At 52.7% G+C, this 18,784-nt stretch overlaps 1 protein-coding gene across 1 annotated transcript; it reads right to left on the bottom strand.

Annotated features, from left to right (window-relative positions):
• Positions 1–923: 923 nt before the first annotated feature.
• On the bottom strand, positions 924–18,428 carry GPR26 (G protein-coupled receptor 26). Its single transcript, XM_064168237.1, has 3 exons — positions 17,403–18,428; positions 10,840–10,953; positions 924–3,987 (listed from the first exon to the last, which is right to left on the bottom strand). The coding sequence occupies exons 1-3, from the start codon at positions 18,068–18,070 to the stop codon at positions 3,756–3,758; spliced, it is 1,014 nt and encodes a 337-aa protein (XP_064024307.1). The 5' UTR covers positions 18,071–18,428; the 3' UTR covers positions 924–3,755.
• Between the last annotated feature and the right edge of the window lie 356 nt (positions 18,429–18,784).

The following is an 18,784-nucleotide window of genomic DNA, read 5'->3' on the forward strand; positions in this document are numbered from 1 at the left end:
CCAGTGGGACTTGGCCTTCAGGTGGAACAACGACTACTGCCTTGATGCCTGGCAAGGAGGTTCTGGTACTTTGTACTCTTGCAATAGAGTCTTCTCTTTCTCTCATGGGTTTTGCCCAGTGCAAACATCTCCTGGCTGGCTCAAAGCCAGAGCACAAGCCAGGATCCTCGGCCACAGTCAGGGCTCTGAGGTTGTGTAATTAACTGAAACAAAGGAAGGGAAAGCTCAGGATCTGCAGGACGACGCAGGGGACTGGATCCTCTTAATCACTGCCAGTGCTCTGCTGCCAAATCTGCCAGACCTGGAGAGGATGTTACTTGGACACGCCTGGGAGAGCAGGTACTGCATGTGGCTGGCAGACCCAGACGAGCTGCCTGCTGTCTCGCACACGCACTCCTGGGTTTGGGGCACACATTGTAGCCAGACTGCTCTAAAGTGATCCAAAATGTTCAAGAAACAGACAGGAAACCACACAGAGAGGGACTGGCACTAGGCAGGAGAGCAGCTCTGCTTCAGAAGCAGAGATCACCAAGCACTGTGCATCACATCTGCCACCGTAGTTCTCACTCACCGGGTCCAAGTGTTGTGCAGCTTACAGAATGCTCAGCAGGTAGTGCTCACAGCTGCATTCATCACTGAGACGTCTCAGGGCAGTTTGCCATCGCCTGTAAGAATGCAGCTGAATACCAAGCACTCGAGGAGCCACAGGACCCCGTTTCTAGTGTCTTACAAAGCATCAGCAGGAAGCATTGGGCTCTGACTGTGGTTGTGTGGACTCAGTCAGTTTGCCAGGTGCCAGCTTGCTGCAGGGGGCAGGAACAGGACAATGTGCCAGAGAACTGATGTAAGGAAGGGAAGATTACAGTTACGCTCTGGTAGAAGATTAATCCTAGCAGAAAGGCACCATGAAAGACAGACAAAGCTTTAAACACATAGGAGGGGAGAGATTTATTGCTGATGGTGAGAGGCAAATCGGCGGCCGACGGCGATACACAAGCACAATGAGGCAAGCCCAGGGCCATGTCCTTCTCCATCTCTTTTGCTGCCACCCTCCATGTGCCTGGGCTGTTGGGTTCTGGGGTTTGCCTTCTTGGCTTTGTTTTTGGTTGTTCAGTTATCTTACTCTTTTGGAATAATTGATGTAAAGCTTGACATCCTTCTGGGACTGGGTTCATGGGTGTGCAGACCTCCCACTGGCTCTGGCAGCAGCCACACAGAGGAGCTGAGCACAGCTCTGGGCTCTGGCGATGACCTGGCTGCAATTCACTCCAGCGAAAGCGGCGCCAGTGAAACGTACACCGACCTGGCAGAGAGCTCCCAGATAGTCAGCTGTGCAATACCCTGCGTTCTGATGCAGTCAAGGGGTTCTCATCTTCTCAGAACCCAGGTCTGGGCTGGGGGTTTTTATCTATTGCACCTGAGAAAATGATGTGAAGCCTAAGGAATGAGATGATGAAGATGAGGTAGACTGTTCCATCTGGCCACGGGCTAACCGTGAATGCAATCTTGTTCAAACTTCACTTCTATGACTGCATTCATGTGTGCATTTTATTCTAGTTATAGGGGGGTTATAAGTAGAATGAATAGTTAAGTTGAAAACTGTTACCTCGATGGTAGTTGATGATCAGCATTGCATTAGTTCTCTCCTTGCTTAACACGGGTGACAATGTGAGCTCACAGATTAACCTGGCTCCTTGCAGCTATGGTACCATGCCAGAGCCAGGGGCTGGAGCCTCACCCCTGGCTTACCCTGGCAAAGCTTTCCAGACCTACAGCTGAGGTCCTAGCCCATGCTCGTTGACATGTTCATCCTCACTTCGAGCTATTTCAGAGAGGAAACAGACAGAAACTTCATCAGTGGACACCTTCCCACAGAATAACAGAATGGCTTTGGTTGGGAAAGACCTTTAAAATCATCAGGTTCAACCATTCCCTAATTGTAGCAGTCTGCGGGGTGTGAAGAAGCCTGGCAGCCATGGGAGGGCTTGCAGGATGAGCCTGCTGCTGCTTGCAGAAGGGCTGCTGGGGTCATTTGGCACAGGCTCCGGGGAATGCACTCATTTAGCCACCACCCTGCAGCTTTCCTCACCTACCCAGGCCAGAATGAGTTCCACTTCTGACGTTAGCTCGCTGTTGTCTTACAGACGTTTAAGTCGTTTTCTGGGGGAAAGCACAGGCAGAGTTAAGGCCAGAGCTGCTGTTGAGCCTTTTGGCAGTCAGATTATGAATGTGAAGCATTTGAAACCAGTATCTTTAAAAATAACTGTAAGGGTTCATAGGGACAAGACACTGATGGAAGCCGCTTCAGAGCTCGGTCATTGCTGGAAATCACAGCGGCAGAAACCAGAGCTCAGTCATTACTGCTTGGGCTATTCCATGCCCTGATTAATAAGAACATGCTTGGGAAACTGCCTCACTCCACAGTGCTTCAACTGAAGTGAGAGAAGCTGAAGTCTCCCAGGAAAGGAATTCTTCAGTTGCTGGAGGATGGCTTCAGCCACACATCTCTAGGTGCCAGTTGTGAAGCCAGCAGCTGTAGTTGTGCTTACCATGAGCTACACAACCTTAACGAAAACGAAGCCTCTGTGGCAGTGCCTGAGGTGGTGTGACACGAAGGGCTGTCCTGACTGGTCCTGGGCTGGCTGCAGGCTGAAGGGGATGGCAGCTGCTGATCAGGTTACTCTGCATGGCTGCAGTATAGAGCTGAGAAGACCTACACTGAAGCCCCTGAGAGCTGCACTTTCAAGTTATTGGCTGCACTTGCATGGTGGAGAAGGAATCTGATATCTTTGCATCCCTTGCTTTGGAAATTATACCTCTAAATGCAATTTTAGGCTCATCTTTCCTTCAAGTAGCATATCTGTAGAGAAAACCAAGCAAGCAACTGACCACTCAGCAGGATCAGTAACACCTCAGAAAAAGATTATAACTGTTTTCCCCTGGGCACAGGGCCCAGTTCTGCATCTTTGGGCAGAGTGCATCTCCTTGGAGCTCAGATGTGCTGGAAGGTAGGCAGGAGGCACCTTGACCTCTCCATCCTGTCTATTCTTTTTGCCTTGCTGAAATTTAATCAGGAGAGAACTAATGGATCCTGTGGAAATGACTTTAAAAACCCAACCCTTAGAGAGGAGGGAGCTGAATGCAGCCCATAGCCTACCTACTTCAGAGCTGGGCTCTTCCTCCTGCTCTACAGGGCTGCTCAAAAAGCAGGGATCAGAAGAGCTTGGAAGCTGTGTTGGGCATTGTGTGAGTATCTAGGTAGAGATTTTTCTATCTGGCTTTTCTTATTAAGAGCTTTTCTGCACATGCCAAAGCCAAGCAACTGGGCTGGAGTGGTTTCTGCAAGGCCAGGCTGGCAGCTGCCTCGGAGGGAGCCTTTCCTGCAGCACAAGCATCCCTGTGCAGCCTTGCAGAATAACCTTATGACAGCACCAGTTTGCTCCCACGCCTTTCATGAGCCCTTCTGCTGAGGACCAGCCTTTCACCCTCGATTTATGTGCAGCTGCTGATGGAAATCAATGGGAGGTTTGTATTTGCAAGGCCAGCAGGAGCACGGATCAGTTGCACTCTGTTGGTGGGAGGCAGCCTGCCTGCCTTAGGTGCCACCTGGGCCACTGCAGGGACGCAGGCTGGGCTTTGCCCTGCCTTCAGCTGCCTCCCGAGGCCTTGTCAGCCGAGGGCAGCTGCAGGGCTTGCCAGTTCCTTTCGATCCCCTTCTGCTGTTTGCTGTCCCTGGCGGTCCCGTCCCAGGCTCCTCACTCGCTCAGCTGCGGGACGTCCTGCCGGGGCGGCTCGCTCGCAAGGGCAGAGGAGTTGATGGAGCTTCTCTTGAGGAGCCTGTTGGTGAGCTCCTGCCACGTCTTCTTGTACTGGTGCCGCAGCAAGGAGTACACAAAAGGGTCTGAAACCACTTTGCTGTAAGCTAAGCACTTGGACACAATTCCCCAGTGGGAGCTGATGTGGGCCACAGAGGACATCTCAACAAGCCTGCAGAAAGAGGAAGATTGGAGCAGTGGATTTTCATCTCAGAAAGAGAGCAGCAGCACAACTCTCATGAGCTCACCCCTCCTGCCCCCAGACCTCCACTAATCCCCCAGCAATTGTGACCTTGTTGTGGCCTTCCAGTGTCTGAAGGGGCCTACAAAAGAGCTGGGGAAGGACTTTTCAGGACATCAGGGACTGACAGGAGTGGGGGGAATGGAGCGAAGATGTAGATGGGTAGGTTCAGGCTAGATGTGAGGAGGAAGCTGTTGAGCAGGAGAGTGGTGAGAGGCTGGACTGGGTTGCCCAGGGAGGTGGTTGAGGCTCCATGCCTGGAGGTTGGATGGTGCTCTGGCCAGCCTGCTCTAGGGTAGGGTGTCCCTGCCCATGGCAGGAGGATTGGAACTGGCTGATCCTTGTGGTCCCTTCCAGCCCTGACTGGAATGGTCTATGATTCTAATTGCAGGGGGAAAAAGGGAGAAGGGAGAAGGGAGAAGGGAGAGGAGAGAAAGGGAGAGGAGAGAAGAGGAGAGAAGAGGAGAGGAACTAAAGTAAGTATGGAGGCAAAACTCATACTTTGAAGTCTGTGACACAATGTTCCATTGCTTAATTTCATGGGACCCGTAGGCCTTAAGAGTAGCTATCTGAAAATCCAGGATCTAGTCTGAATGCAGAGTTTAAGACCCCTTTAGAGCATCTGAGGAACCTCCTCATCGCTGACAGCTTTCTTAGGCACTTCAGCTCCTAGAGAGAGACTGATGCTTGCAAGCAGTTTGTCTGGGGCATAGAAGCACAGGAGGAAGGAAGATTGGTGGTTGGAAGATGTCATGATTTATGATTTATGATTTGAAGAATGAGTGAGTTGGAGAGCCAAATGTCTCTATTTAGTGGGGCAAAACTTGCAGCTCCTTAGGGGAGGGAGGAAGAGCTTTATATACTTCAGATGCCTACACCACCACAGGGAAGTCATTCTGTGCTGAGATGGAGTATTTTTGAGAGTGAAGTGCTGGTAGCTACACCAGGCTCTCTCTCCCCAGATCTTTGAGCAGCCCCAAGGGCAGTTCTGGGCAGTGTATCTCTGCAGCTGCTGAGAAACTGCTGATGTTTCTAGAGCACCAACAGCCTCTTGTGCTGCTGGAGAGCCCCACTCTGGGTGGGCAAATAGCATCTTTGTTCTAAGCCTGCTGCACAGCCCTTCACTTGCTGATGTCTCCTCAGACAAAGCACAGCTTCCAGAGCATCCTGCAGAGAGGCTGCAGCAGCAGTGCCAGGGCATTGGTCTTCTGAGCACTTAGAGGAGGGTACTTTACCTCGGGTGGTTTTCTCTCAGGCCATAGACTTTCAGTACCATCTGAGCAAAACCCTCTGCAGTGAGCAGGGACATCTTGAACTAGATCAGGTTGCTTAGAGCCCCAAACAACCTAACCTTGAATATTCCCAGGGATAGGGCAGTAACCATCACTCTGGGCAACCTGTGCCACCGTTTCACCACCCTCACTGTAAACAATTTCTTCCTTCTGCCTGTTCTAAATCTCCTCTTTTAGCTTCAAACCATCACCCCTTGTCCTGTCACAACAGGCCCTGCTGTAAAAGACTGTCCCCATCTTTCCTACAGACGCCTTTAAGTATTGAAAGGCCACAAGGTGACCCAGAGCCTTCTCTTCTTCAGGTTGAACAACCTCAGATGTCTCAGCCTTTCTCCACAGGAAAGGTGCTCCAGCTCTCAGTCACTTCAGCACAAAAATGGGACTAAGGAGCCCTAATTTTTTACCCTGCTGACTGCAGGTTTCTGTCTTCCCTCACCTTCCTGGTTTGCCTGGACAGCAAACTCTATGGCAAAAGGGCTGTCTCTTTCTGGATGTCTGTGCACATGCTCAGCACCATGGGTCTGCAGCCAGTGCTGGGCTGTAGCCACTGGAGTGGCTGTTGTTAGCTGCAGTATCAGCAGTGCTCCAGCACAGCCCTATCTGCCGTGTGCCAGTTGTTGAGTTACAGTATGTACCCTTCCAGGGCCTGTGAGGTGCAACTGAACAGTGATGCCTTTAGGGGTGGTGAGAATAGCCAAAGCACTCTTGGGGCTCGCAGGTGACCAGGTTGTGTTCCCTGAGAACCCTTGGGAACTGCTTTTGCCCCTTAGCTGATGCTGCCTGGCTCAGCTGATCACCAAAAGCACCTCCGAGCTGTCCCATTGCTCTCTCAGCTCAACTAAACAAAGGTTGCTCTTCCAGCCTCTCCTTGTAACTCGAGGTCAATAGCTTCCTTCCACAGCAGGACCCAAACCCAGGTGTAGGGAACACCTACTCAAGCTGCTGGGGGTCTCATCTGGAGTGCTCTGCCCTGTTTAACAGAACATGCCAACGTGCTCTGACTTCAGATTAGGCTCTTTGGAAGTTAGCTATCTCCCCAGCACTATTTGCTTTGCCATCTCCCTGAGCCATCCTTCCCCTCCCTGTTCTCCACAGGGCTGACACCTGCTTTGCATTCCAGATTTCAGATGCTGAATTCCATGAGGCTGTTTCACTGAAAGCCTTACATATGTAGATTTGATAAAGTCTAATTAAATTCGGAGAGAGAATGACCAAAACAGGACAAGTTGGTGTCTGAGTCTCCATCAGTCACCTCCACAAGCTGTTAACAGTCTCCTTTCCCAGCACACCAAACAGACACCTCAGGGGCGCAGGCCCAGGCTTGTTCATTTCACCCTCCTTGACTGGTGCAGCAAAAAGCTTAGGTTTCCATGGGCAGAAAGGGAAATATTTGCATTGGTTACATTCCCTAAATGTCCCTGAGATCTTTACACGTTGTGCAGCTCTTGTGTGTTAGGTTTTATAGTGAAGTGCTTTGGCAGGTATCAGACAGCAAACACAGGCAGGCAGCTAAAACCCAAAGCCCTGCAGTTCCCTCTCCTGCACAATTAAATGTCAGTCTTTCAAGGCACGTCACAGGCTTTATTGCCTCTGAAAGGACTTTTGTTTCTCATTTAAGAGGGAAATGATATGCATAGCATCCATTGTGATGACAAGTGTCAGCCAAAAAGAAGACGTTTTCAGTGAAGGAGCACTAATATTTCAGTACTCCTGGCAAATTAAATCCAGCAGTGTCAGCTGTGTAATTCCCTATCCTGTCTTCACAAGCCACTCCCCTACTGCCTGGTCTTCGGTGCCTTTTCCATTGCAGAGCCACAAGCTCTCCCCGTGCCTCTTGGTGTCCAAGTTACAAGCTCTGTTACTGTGCTGCCCTGTCACTGCTGCAGGAATTTCCCATCCCGTGGTGTGTGTCATGCCCAGCAGGCACCCAGGTCCCGCACGCCACTGCCAGTAAACCAGTGAGAATGCTGCTTTGAGGGCCCAGACCTGGCTCTTTTGCACAGCTAACACACCCTGGGAGCCCTTTGCACACATCTGCACTTTATCCCTTTAGGGAAGGTCTTGCTGAGCAAGTGCCCATGCAGCTGGAGGCTGCCGCAGCCACCAGCTCTCGTGCACTGCTGACACTGAGCCTTAGCTGAGTTCTGGGGGGTGGAGGCTCCAAACAAGCCAGGGGCTCAGGCAAGCTCAGATGTCTCGTGGGAAGGGAAAGCAAGCTGGCACTGCCCTGTGGAGCTGCTGGGTGGCAAAGCTCTCACAAGCTCAGCCCTTTAAGCTGCACTCTTAACATTCCTGGTGGTGTCCAACTCTGATTCACACAAATCCTGCACTAACAGAACTGGGCCTTAGCTGTTCCTTTGGTGTTAGTGATATGAATAAGCTGACCATGACTTTCACCTCGATGCTGATGTTACCTTGTTTCCCCTTCATTGCTTGGCAAGCTGTGTGGCCTGTGTTTTCTTGCCAGCCAAAGCTTGTCGGCTGGGCTGCGGTTCGGTGCTTTCGTCCCCCGAGCAGTGCAGGCAGTACCAGGGACAGCTGCTTTGAACTCTGCTCCCTCCCTTTGCAAATCCTCTGCAACAACTCTTGCAGTCCCTTGCTTTTAGCCGCCGCTGCTCCCGGAGCTGCGGGACTGCCCTGCCAGCGCAGCGAGGCAGCAGGCAGATGCGGAGAGCAGGCACCCCCGGCCAGGCTCTACCAGACAGGTTTTCTGTTTACCTCGCATCAGCTCAAGCTGCTGATGGGGGTTAGAAGGTCACTTCCACCAAGCACATCAGCACTGCACATGTTTATAAGCACAGACAGGTGAGAACAAAGCTGGCAGGGGAGTTCTGAGCTTGTTTCTGCAGCCCAGGAAGATCTGCACGCAGGGGGCAGGGAAGCACTTCAAAATCACAGTTTGCTCAGCCCTCGTCCCCCTGAGGTGATACAAAGAATGTTCATCTTCTTCTGCCTGTTCCCCTACCCTCTCCTGTAACCCAGGGGCTTGGAACTATGAATTTCCTTCTGCTCTTACTTCAGGATTTGTAATGTAAAGCCAATTTCCTGACAGTGGCAGCCCTGACTGACTCCCATGGGCACAGCTCTGTGTTTCAGGAGGAAATGCCTGGAGTTGGAAGTTAATATTAGAAATGGGTATGACTTGGTTTAACTTTCCCTGTGAGGAGCTTCTGGGAGAAAAGAGGCTTTGAACAACATTATTTAGTCATATCCTGGCAAAGGTAGGAAAAGAAAAGAGCTTTTACACACCAGGAAACAAGCTATCCTGGGAATGCCTGAGGTGGGATAACACAGCTGCCATGCCAGAACAGTGGAAACACTGAGTCAAGATTCTGGGGCTCTACAGCTTCAGGTCAGCCACTGAACTAACTAGAAGGGTGCTTGGTTGATGCAAGAGGTGCCTAATATGGTATTTTCCTTCCTGTAATCTGTTTGCCCAGAGGAGATGTTTCCTGGCTGGGGTTGCAATAACAACTCCTTCACTGCTTCGTGAAGTTGCCAGGGACAACTCTTTCTTTCAGTGTGGGAGCAGGAAGATATTGTCACAGCAAAACCTTCTGATCTGCAGCCTTCAGAGCTCGGTTCATGCAGCACTGAAAAGCATGAGTACTGTGAGCACACTGCTGATTAGAGCTGGCTGTCCAAAGCAGAGGCTCAGCAGTTCATCTCTCTTCCCTTCGCTGCCTTGGACTGTGACTGATTGCTTCTATCTCGTGGACGCAAAGAGCTGGACACAGTCCAGAGGCTGATGTTCCCTCACACCATTCAGCTCAAAAGCCTCCTAATCCCCTTGGCTTCATCACCCTCAGCTGCTCTGTGTGAGGCAGAGGCAAGTACAGCAATGCACATCCTCCAGCACCCATGCATGTGGTGTGGTGTCCAGCAGGGTCTCTGAAGGAGCAGAAAGGTCATTTGCTCAGACCTTGCTGCTCTTCCATCCCCTAAATGAGCTGAGGAGGTCAGGAAAACGATGTCCTTTACCCTCTGGCACACTTTGCTGCATTCAAGACTCTAGGTCTCACTCTGTGTGACAAAGCTGTTAGTGCTCAGCAGACTGAAGATTCAGAACATGGAAGTGATCCATGTAGGGACTAAAGGGAGGAGGGTCAGAATTTTTCTGCCCCATCTGATGTGTCTTATGGCTATGAGGGCACCAGAGAGTTCAGAGGAGGTGGGGACGCAGTGCATGGATGCTGGGCTGAGATGCCTGTGGAGAAGTACAGATGTCCTGTTGGCAGTGTTGGTAGGGCTCTTGGCTAAGCCACGAGCTGCTGTGTGACCGTGATGGTGTTCAGGACTTCAGAGTGCCAGCAGAAAACGAAACGAAGCAAACATTCCAATGCCTTACAGCCCGAGGCCGAAGGGTAAAGGGCCACAGCTGCAGCTCCTTCCATAGCCTTCGAGGAGTGGGGCAGGGACGGTGTTCTTGTGACTCCCGAGTGAAAGAGTTAAATGCAGCGAGCGGGCGCGGCTGCTGCAGAGGGACAGCAGCAATCCATTAGCTGTTGTCAGCAGCAGCACAAAGTCAGTGTGCCAGGCAGGTTTCCCTTGGTGCTGAGGGACTGCAGGACCTGGGGAACTGCTTTGCGAGAAACTCAGGATACTTTACTAAACTGGAAAACCCTGGGCTTGGCTGTGTGCCCATAAATCAGTTTTAATCCCTTAATTCAGTTTTCCAATGCTTTTTTAGTGCTGGGTCTGAGTTTGACTGAAGTCAGCCCAAACAATTCCTACTTGATAGCGTTGGTGTGCGCAGCCCTTTGCAATTACTTCTCCTTTCTCTGCTCCGCAGAGCAGCATTGCAGCTTGTCTGTATGCAAGCTGTAAATTCCTTCAGCAACACTTTTCTGGATACTCTCACCTTTGTTTTGTCCTGTTTTATTTCATAGGAGGATTTTGTGTTTCCCACAGGAGCCATTTGCCAGGACCAGCCAGAAGACAGGCAGACGTCTGGCCGTCAATCAGGGGGATTTATTTCAGCTATGAGCTACCACAGCTTTGATATTGATGTTTATGACTAATAAACTCTATCCAGTCAGACAAAACCATCACTTGAGTCTGTGGATCATGTTTTCACCTCAGCTGGATCTTGCTGCCCAGACTTTTATAGTCTGACCTCCTCAGAAGTATCTTCCCCTGCAGATCGCTCCCAAGGAGGGAGGCAATACAAGGAGCAGGTGATGGCTCGGCCTGAAAAAAAGTCTGCAAAATCCTGTGGAGTGACTTCCTAAAGCACTCCCATATGACCAGCATCTCATATGGGACAGCTGAACAGATTTTGGCCCACAGACTGTGGCAGGGTTGCACAAGATAAATGCTGTGACACTGCAGAGCATTGTTAGTTCAGCAAGCACAGTCTCTGCCTTAGGAGTGGAAACACCACATCAGATTTCATAGGAGACCTGGACTGCTTCCTGGCTCAGAGCACCCTACTTCTCTGCACTCAGAGTGCATTTCAGCAGCCTTTTCCTGGCTGTAGGCTTGTACTTACCTTGTAATTACATAAGGTGCAAAGCAAAGTATGAAAGTACCAATGAAGGTACTGATTTTCTTGGTCGCTCGCTGCCTCCGTCGCTTTTGCTCCTCCAGACACCGCTCCCTCACGCTGCGTGACATTGAACACAAACAGAGCAAGAATCGTGACATCAGGCAGCAGACTGCAATGCCTTTGCCTATGGAGTGATCGAAATCAATCATTTTGACGAGCACTGTCTTCACACAAATTCACCTCTCCACCTGCTCTTGGCTTGCACGGGACCATACCAAGCACTAATATGCTGAACGCTCGTCGCTTCCTCCAAACACACCGTCACGTAGCTGCACGCACACAGACCCTTTTCCATCCTTCTATAGCTACTCAGGCAGGTGGGATTCAGCCTGGAAAGCAGCTGCAGCCCCTTCCTGAATTACTGCAAGCTGTCTGTGCAGGCCGGAGTTTGCCTGATGGTAGTCAGAGCTGGGGGCAATATCCCATGCAGGATAGGCAGCCTGCTGCTTCCCTGCAAACAGCAATCCCAGCGCTGCTCTCCTAGAGAGGAGAAACTTCCCAGCAAGATAAACAATTAAGCACTATCAGATCACAACAGGGAAAAACACACTGCACACTCAGCCCAACACGGGAGAAATCACTGCAGCCCATGGCGCTGAACTGGGTGCCCCTGAGTCCCTGGGCAGCAGCTCTGCATGGCCACCTTCCTGAAGGCTCTGCACAAGAAAGCCACCGAGCTGTGAGGTTCCAGCTCCTCCCCTCAAAGCAGCCTTGTTCCTATCTAAACAGACACAAATTACTCACACCTTGAGTTCTTTTCCTGCCTGTGCCATTTTAGCCCAAGAGCCTCTCCCAGTGGTGGTCTCACCAGGCCACTAGGGAGCTGCTAAGGCATGTGTTGTGTTGGCAAGGTGATGGAAGCATGGGGCTGAGAGCACCTTTCCACTGCAGGAAATCACCTTTGAACTCAGCACATTCACTTCCCAAAAGAGTGCTAGCATGAGGACCTGTCCTCTTCTCTGCCTGCTTGTGGCTCACTGCCTTTTGGGCAGCATCACTGGCATCTCCCAGAGCCCCACAGCCACCTGTATCTGAACTGGTTCCTTCAGGAAAGAGCAAAGCCAAAGCCAGACTGCACTGCTGAGCTCCCTCTCTACCTGTCCACTTACTGCATGGGGCTTGTGGGAAAGTACCCACAGAATGGTTTGGACTGGAAGGGGCCTCTAAAGGCTGCCTCAACCAGCCCCTGACATCTCACCAGCACAATGTCTTGGGCAAAACAAATGGTTCTGGCCCAGATGCTGTGTTTGTAGCTGTGGCTGGTGACTCAGGCTTGACACCCACACGTGTTAGAAGCCAGCAGGTGTGTGGCCTTGCTTTATGCTGCCTGCTGTACCTGCAAGTGCTTGATCATCACCTAAAGGCACACCAAGTTCTGAGCATCACAGTGCTCTTTGGTGGCCTCTGTGGCAGAGTTGTGTTATCTTTTGGTTGTGTTAGAGGAAAGGTTTCCTTTGAACTGAGTCACACATGGTCTCACACAGAGCAGCTTCCACACTGGCAAAATGGACAAAGTACTGGAGAAAGAGGGCTCTGATGGAAACAACAAATCACCTTGCTCTGAAAGAGCGTGGCCAAGTAGAAGGAAAGCACATCTAGAAGTGTCACAGGTTCCGGGAAGCTGCCAGGGGAGGCAGGGCTGAGAGAACTGGGTTTGTGCAGCACCGAGAAAAGCTTAGAGGAGACCTAGCAGCAGGTTCCAGTATCTAAAGGGTGGCTAAGAAGAAGATGGAGACTCCCTTTTTACAGGGAGTCAGAAGGGAAACACAAAGGGTAATGAGCACAAGTCATTGCTGGAGAGATTCCAGCTAGACACAAGAGGATGATTGTTCACAGTGGGAGCCATCAGGCAATGGAAGGCACTGGACATCTTTAAGATCCTGATGGACAGGCTGCTGGGCTGGCTTGTGTGGGCCATGGCTTTGCTGAGAGAGGTTGGACCAGAAGATAGAATCAAGCAGGTTGGAAGAAAGCTCCAAGCTCAGCCAGCCCAACCTAGCACCCAGCCCTGCCCAACCAACCAGACCATGGCACTAAGTGCCCCAGCCAGGCTTGGCTTCAACACCTCCAGCCACGGCCACTCCACCACCTCCCTGGGCAGCCCATTCCAGTGCCAATCACTCTCTCTGCCAGGAGCTTCCTAACAACATCCAGCCTAGACCTGCCCTGCCACAGCTTCAGACTCTGTCCCCTTCTTCTCTTGCTGCTTGCCTGGCAGCAGAGCCCAACCCCACCTGGCTACAGCCTCCCTGCAGGCAGCTGCAGGCAGCAATCAGCTCTGCCCTGAGCCTCCTCTGCTCCAGGCTACACACCCCCAGCTCCCTCAGCCTCTCCTCACAGGGCTGTGCTCCAGGCCTCTCCCCAGCCTTGCTTCCTCTCTCTGGACACCTTCCAGCACCTCAGCATCTCTCTGCAATTCAGGAGCCTACAACTGGACACAGCACTGCAGGGGTGTCCTGAGCAGTGCTGAGCACAGGGGCAGCAGAACCTCCCTTGTCCTGCTGCCCACACTGCTCCTGAGCCAGCCCAGGATGCCATTGGCTCTGCTGCCTACCTGGGCACACTGCTGCCTCCTCTTCAGCTCCTCTCTCCCAGCACCTCCAGCTCCCTCTCTTCCTGGCTGCTCTCAGCCACTCTGGCCCCAGCCTGTAGCACTGCAGATGATCCTTGAGGTCCCTTCCATCCTGTGATTCTGGGATTCTGTGTTCTGTGCAGCTAGAGATGAGAGCTGACAAGGAGAAAACCTCCACCTTACCAAGGGAGCCTGTGTGCTCTTATGTCTGCAGGCACTGGAGAACTTGGACTATTTTTAGGTGCAGAAATTATTTTAGAGGTTTGACAGCTTCACTTAAGACCTTTGTTGTTAAGACTGTAGGATCCCAGGCACATGGCAATGTAGGAAATCAGATCTCCAAAGTGATGTTAGGGGTGTGTGGGAGTTGTTTCTGCCTCTAACCATTTCCCCAGCTATAACTACCTGGACTCCTGGAGCTCACACTTGGTTTGAGAAGTCCTGATAGACTTCAAGCAATTTCTTTTGTTCAGCTGATAAACACCACAGCACAGAGGAAGGTGTTTTATCTCCTGCTTCACACAGACAGTGTTCACAGGTGAGGGTTTTGCTGCTGCACACACCAAGGTAAAACCACATATGCAAGCTCCAGTCACAGCACTGGCCCCAGAACTGGGTTAGTGACCAAGCTTCCATTTGCAGAGGCTCACTTGCTGGAAAATCTGAGTTGCATTCCCTTGGAGGTTGGGAATTTCAAACAAAGTTTGTGAGACACTGGACTTTCAGATGTGTAGAGCTGGATGCACCAGAAGGGCAGCACAGACAAGTTGAGTGAAGAAGCACATGGGTCAAGAACTTAAGTGAAGCCTTGCCCAAACCTCTCACAACACCAAAGGTCTCATGGCCTTAAGAACTAAGCCAAGAAGAAGCAGGGCTGCAGTAGAGGTGCCTAAGGCGAGGACATGTGCCCTGCACATCCACACCACTGTGTGATCTTCGGAGGTTTCCTCTGCACTCATCTGGAATGCTCTGCAGAAGCCCACTCGTGTCTCTCCAAGGCACAGGTAATGAAGCCATCTGTCAGCACCTGTCACTGGACCTCCTGGGGGGGAGCTCTGAGTCATAGGAAGCAGAAATTCCTCCAGCCACATTGCTCAGCGTTGGACCTAGATCCAGCAAAGAGCCAGAGAAGTCAGGGCAGCCTAAGGTGGGATTCCAAACTTTGTTCTCTCACATTCCCTCCCCGACGGTCCACGTCAATGTGTTAGGCACAACAAACACCGGAGCTGCCTGTACCTGAGCCACTGCCATCAGTCAGATGATGCTTTGCAGCGTCAGAGCTTGGGGAAGCACTCTCAGAACCACAGGATGATGGGGCTTGGAAGGGACCTCTGGAGATCATCTAGTCCAACCCCCCTGCTAGTGCAGGGTCACCTAGAGTAGGTTGCTTGAGGGGGGTTGAGGTCTGACCCTTTTGGAGATGGTGGCTACCAGCAGCTAAGGCAGCAGATCAAGCTGGCCACCATTCTTCAGCCCAGCACAGAAGCTAAACCTCTCCTTCCCAGCTGTGAGAAACAGGAGTTACTAACAGGGGTTAGTGCCAGCTAAGTGCTGCACCGCGCTGCCAGCTCTGGAGGAAGCAGCTCCCCTGCCCCCACCACACCCACTCCTCGGTGAGCCGAATACGAAGGGCACAGAGTCCCTCACATTCCACACCGAGAGAAACGCAGGGTAGGGGAGATGCCGTGGAGCGCTTTGCCCTTTCTCTCGCAGGCTGCTGTGCAGCCCAGGCACCCCTCCAGCGTTAGCTCTGCTGTCCCCAGCAGCCCCGCGGGCTTCAGGGCACTCTGCTGAGAGCTGCCACAGCGCCTGCAGGAGGGAAGGGCAGCCGAGGCAGCGCTTAGCAAGCAGTCAGCACGGAGGGCAGAAGGCGGTTTTCTTCCTCTGGCTCGGGGCCTAAGGGAAGATTTCTACACCTGTTTCTCAGGAACAGTAGCAGGACCTGCCCGAAGTTCTGCCCCCATACTCTTGGTCAAAAGGCAGATCAGATCAAACAGCTCCAGTGGAGAGTTCTGAGCAAGTGCTTCTGTACCCCTGGCAGTGTGCTGTCCTGCTCTCCTTTCAGACTTACTTGCTTTAAGCATAGGAATCCCCAAAATGTGACCCTTTTGTGAGGACAGACACGTGTGCTCTCGGTCCTGCAGCTCTGCTCCTGGCTGGCTGCGCGCAGAGGGAGCTGCTGTTCGCCTCCAGCTTGCGGAGCACAGGGCAGTAAGGGAGGGGTCAGGTGGGATGCCTGGCATGGGACAGCCCTCTTCAAGTGCCCTGTCTTTCCTCTCTTCCAGGCAGACTTCTTCCCCCGTGTCAGATCCCTGCACTGCCAGCATTTTTCTGAAGGACATTTTCCCTCCCTTCAGCCTGTACAGACAGCCTGAACCTCCAGCTCCCGCCTCTGACATTCCCAAGCACCACGTGTGCTGCTCACAGCTGCTCTGTCTCCCTACCCAGCCAAGCTATTGTCTCCCTTTTTGCCAGGCAGATACATCAGACCTGTCCCTTTCCAGTCACTCACTCCAGCCACACTAAGCCCTAAGACAAACCAGCACCGCTGAGCAAACCAGGCTGACTCCTTTCCACGTTGAGACTAGAGTCTCTGGTTTCCCCCTCTGCACAGCTCCCTCACCTACCTCACCACCTTATCCCAACCCTGGCTGGATCTTAATACCTTCTGCCCCAGCAAATCCAAGCCACTCAACCCTCGGGCAGGATACGCTGATCCACTGGCCACCTTGTCCCTCTCTGCCCTGCCTTGGTGGTGCAGGTTCATTTCTCAAGTCCCCATTTCCTGGGCAGATCACTCTGGCACATCCTATTGCTCCCTTCTCACCAGCCGTGCCCCACATCCTTCCAGCTGCGCCTGGTTTGGTCCTCTCTGTTTCCTTCTTTCCACATCTGATAGACAGAACCATCAAGCACTGACAGCCCACTATGACTTCCCCCACTCCTCATCCTGGGCATCTTCCCCAGCTCCTCAGCAGCATTGCTCTCTGCCCAGCAGCACCCTTGAACTTACACTCTGCAAGACTTTCTCTCCCTCAGCTTCCCCACTGCCCCGGGTCAAGCTGTCTCTCCCACCGTGCCTCCTCCAGCCAAATCTTCCAGACCCAGACACAGCCTGCTCAGACAAGATTTACAGTTCATGCGTAATCCTTGATGTGACTCTTATCCACAGCATCCCAGCACACATCCATCCTTCTTTGGTGCTTGCCTTCAAGTCTATTATCGTTCCAGCTCCCAGAGACTTTTCTCCTCCTCTGTCTAGGCACAAGGGGCTTGATTAAAGACTCTCATTCCAAACAGACTTTAAACATCCCTTGCTTGTCATGTTAGCATTGCTACTGAGGTCTCTCTGTCTTGGATTTAAGTACAGGCACCCAAGCATACACATTTTGAGAGGTTATTCCCCTACAATCCTGCTTTCAGGAAAGATAAAGTTACAGAGAGGACAGCAATAGGGAAACTGCCAAGGGACCAGCAGGCAGTGCTGAGCTCCCTTCCTGAGCTGCAACTGAAGGGACATGTGCAGCCTCAGCCTGCTCCTTCCCGGGGATCCAGCAACCCTTTGGGCTGGCAGTGCCAAAAAATGCAAATCTATCAACCACTAACACCACCACCACCCCCGCACACAGAATAAGGGCAGCAACCTGATCTGTGTCTCAGGGAAAGGTGCATGCTCAGCCAGAGCTGCCTGGTGCTTGCTCTCTCTCCCAAAACGAACCTCTAAGGACAACAACAAAACCGGGGATTGCTTCTGCGAGCAGAAAAACCAGCACAGGTGAAAAGAAGCATGCAGTACAGAGAGGGGTGCTGGTTTTCTCCCCTCCCCATCCTCTCCCGTGCCACAGCTCAGCCTGTCATTCAGCGCAGCAGCGAAGCCTGTGCGGGGCTCCTCTGCGGTGAGCAGGCTCCCCTGCTGAACACTCCGGCACCTTACCTGGGGTGGATGTCCACAAGCAGCACCAGGGTCTGCATAGTGATCACATCGATCCGCTTACAGTGGGAGCGTGCCACCTTCAGCACTTTGAGATATGTGAAACACAACACTAGGAGGGAGAGGAGGAAGCTGAGGGTGTGAAAGACCACAGTGAAAACCACAAACTGTGTCCTATCCTCTGGTCTCTTGTTGTACAGGGTGCAGGAGGCATAGAGGTGATGGAAACCCACCCAGGAGAGAGACGCTGCCACTATGGGGAAGGACATGGAGTGCAACCACGTGTAGCTCAGTATGAGAGCAGCATCTCTGTACCTCATTTTGGAGTGGTAACTCAGAGGGAAGACCACAGCGATCCACCTGTCAATGCTCAAGGCTGCCATGCTCAACATGGAGTTCGTGGTGAGAAAAGTCTCCAGGAAGCCCACAGCGTGGCAGATCTGATCTCCTGCCGGTTGACTCTTGTAAATGATCCCAGCCAAGGTCAGGGGCATGTTCAGAACAGTCATCAACAGGTTGCAGAAGGTGAGGTTGAGGATGAACAATCCCGGGACCTGCTTGCGGATGTCAGCGCTGTACAGGAAGCACATCAGCACCAGCACGTTGGCCAGCAGGGCCACGAGCATCAGCACCACCAGCACGAAAGCCAGGAACACCTCCCAGATGCTCATGGTGCGTCCGGTCACAGCAGGGACATGTGCGGCAGTGCGCGGCGCCCGGGGAGCATGGTGCGGGGCCAGCTGCCCCCGGCCTCCTCCCCAGCCTGCTCGCAGCCTCGCATGCCCTCCGGATCCTCACTGGAGCCGCAGGTCTCGCCGCTCCTACCCACGCCAGCGCTCTCCGAGGCGTGCAGACGAGCGCCGGCGATGCCCATTAAGCTGCCAGGAAGGCTCAGCACATGCCGGCAGGACGCAGCCGCTGCGCCCGTGCGGTGCCGCTGAGGGGGCGCAGGGTGTGCTGCGGAGCTGCTCTCCTGAGAGCCCTCATTGCCAGCCCCCGGCTGGCAGGCGACGCACCCAGTGGATCCTGCTCCCCTTCCCTCTCGCTTGCTGTCTCCCTCTGTCTCTTTATTTCCCTCCCCTCTCCTCCAGCCCTCGCTCCCTCGCCGGCTGACTGTAACCTGCTTTTTATGATCGGCGACACCCCACCCCCCCCCCCCCCCCCATTAATGGGTTGAAGCATGCACAGTGCTGGCGATTGGCAAGCCTGATTATGTCATCCCTGCTCCACCAGCCCTCCCCTTCTGCTGGCAGCGCGGACCAGGCTTTCCTCAAGAGAAATCCCCTGCCCGCGTTTAATTGATGTAGCCATTAATTTGCCGTGCAACCGAATTCCAGCACGCCAGCCCGCCCCTGCATTCCGGTGCATCGCTTGCACCGCGGCTG

Source organism: Pogoniulus pusillus, chromosome 3 (assembly GCF_015220805.1).
Source record: "Pogoniulus pusillus isolate bPogPus1 chromosome 3, bPogPus1.pri, whole genome shotgun sequence".
In the NCBI taxonomy this organism is placed as follows: Eukaryota; Metazoa; Chordata; class Aves; order Piciformes; family Lybiidae; genus Pogoniulus; species Pogoniulus pusillus.

Coding starts and splice junctions, on each gene's coding strand:
- GPR26 (XM_064168237.1), bottom strand. CDS start 18,070: ATGAGCATCTGGGAGGTGTTCCTGGCTTTCGTGCTGGTGGTGCTGATG. Junction 10,954..17,402: donor CTTGTGGACATCCACCCCAG/GTAAGGTGCCGG, acceptor AATGTCACGCAG/CGTGAGGGAGCGGTGTCTGG. Junction 3,988..10,839: donor GCACCTTATGTAATTACAAG/GTAAGTACAAGC, acceptor CTCTTTCTGCAG/GCTTGTTGAGATGTCCTCTG.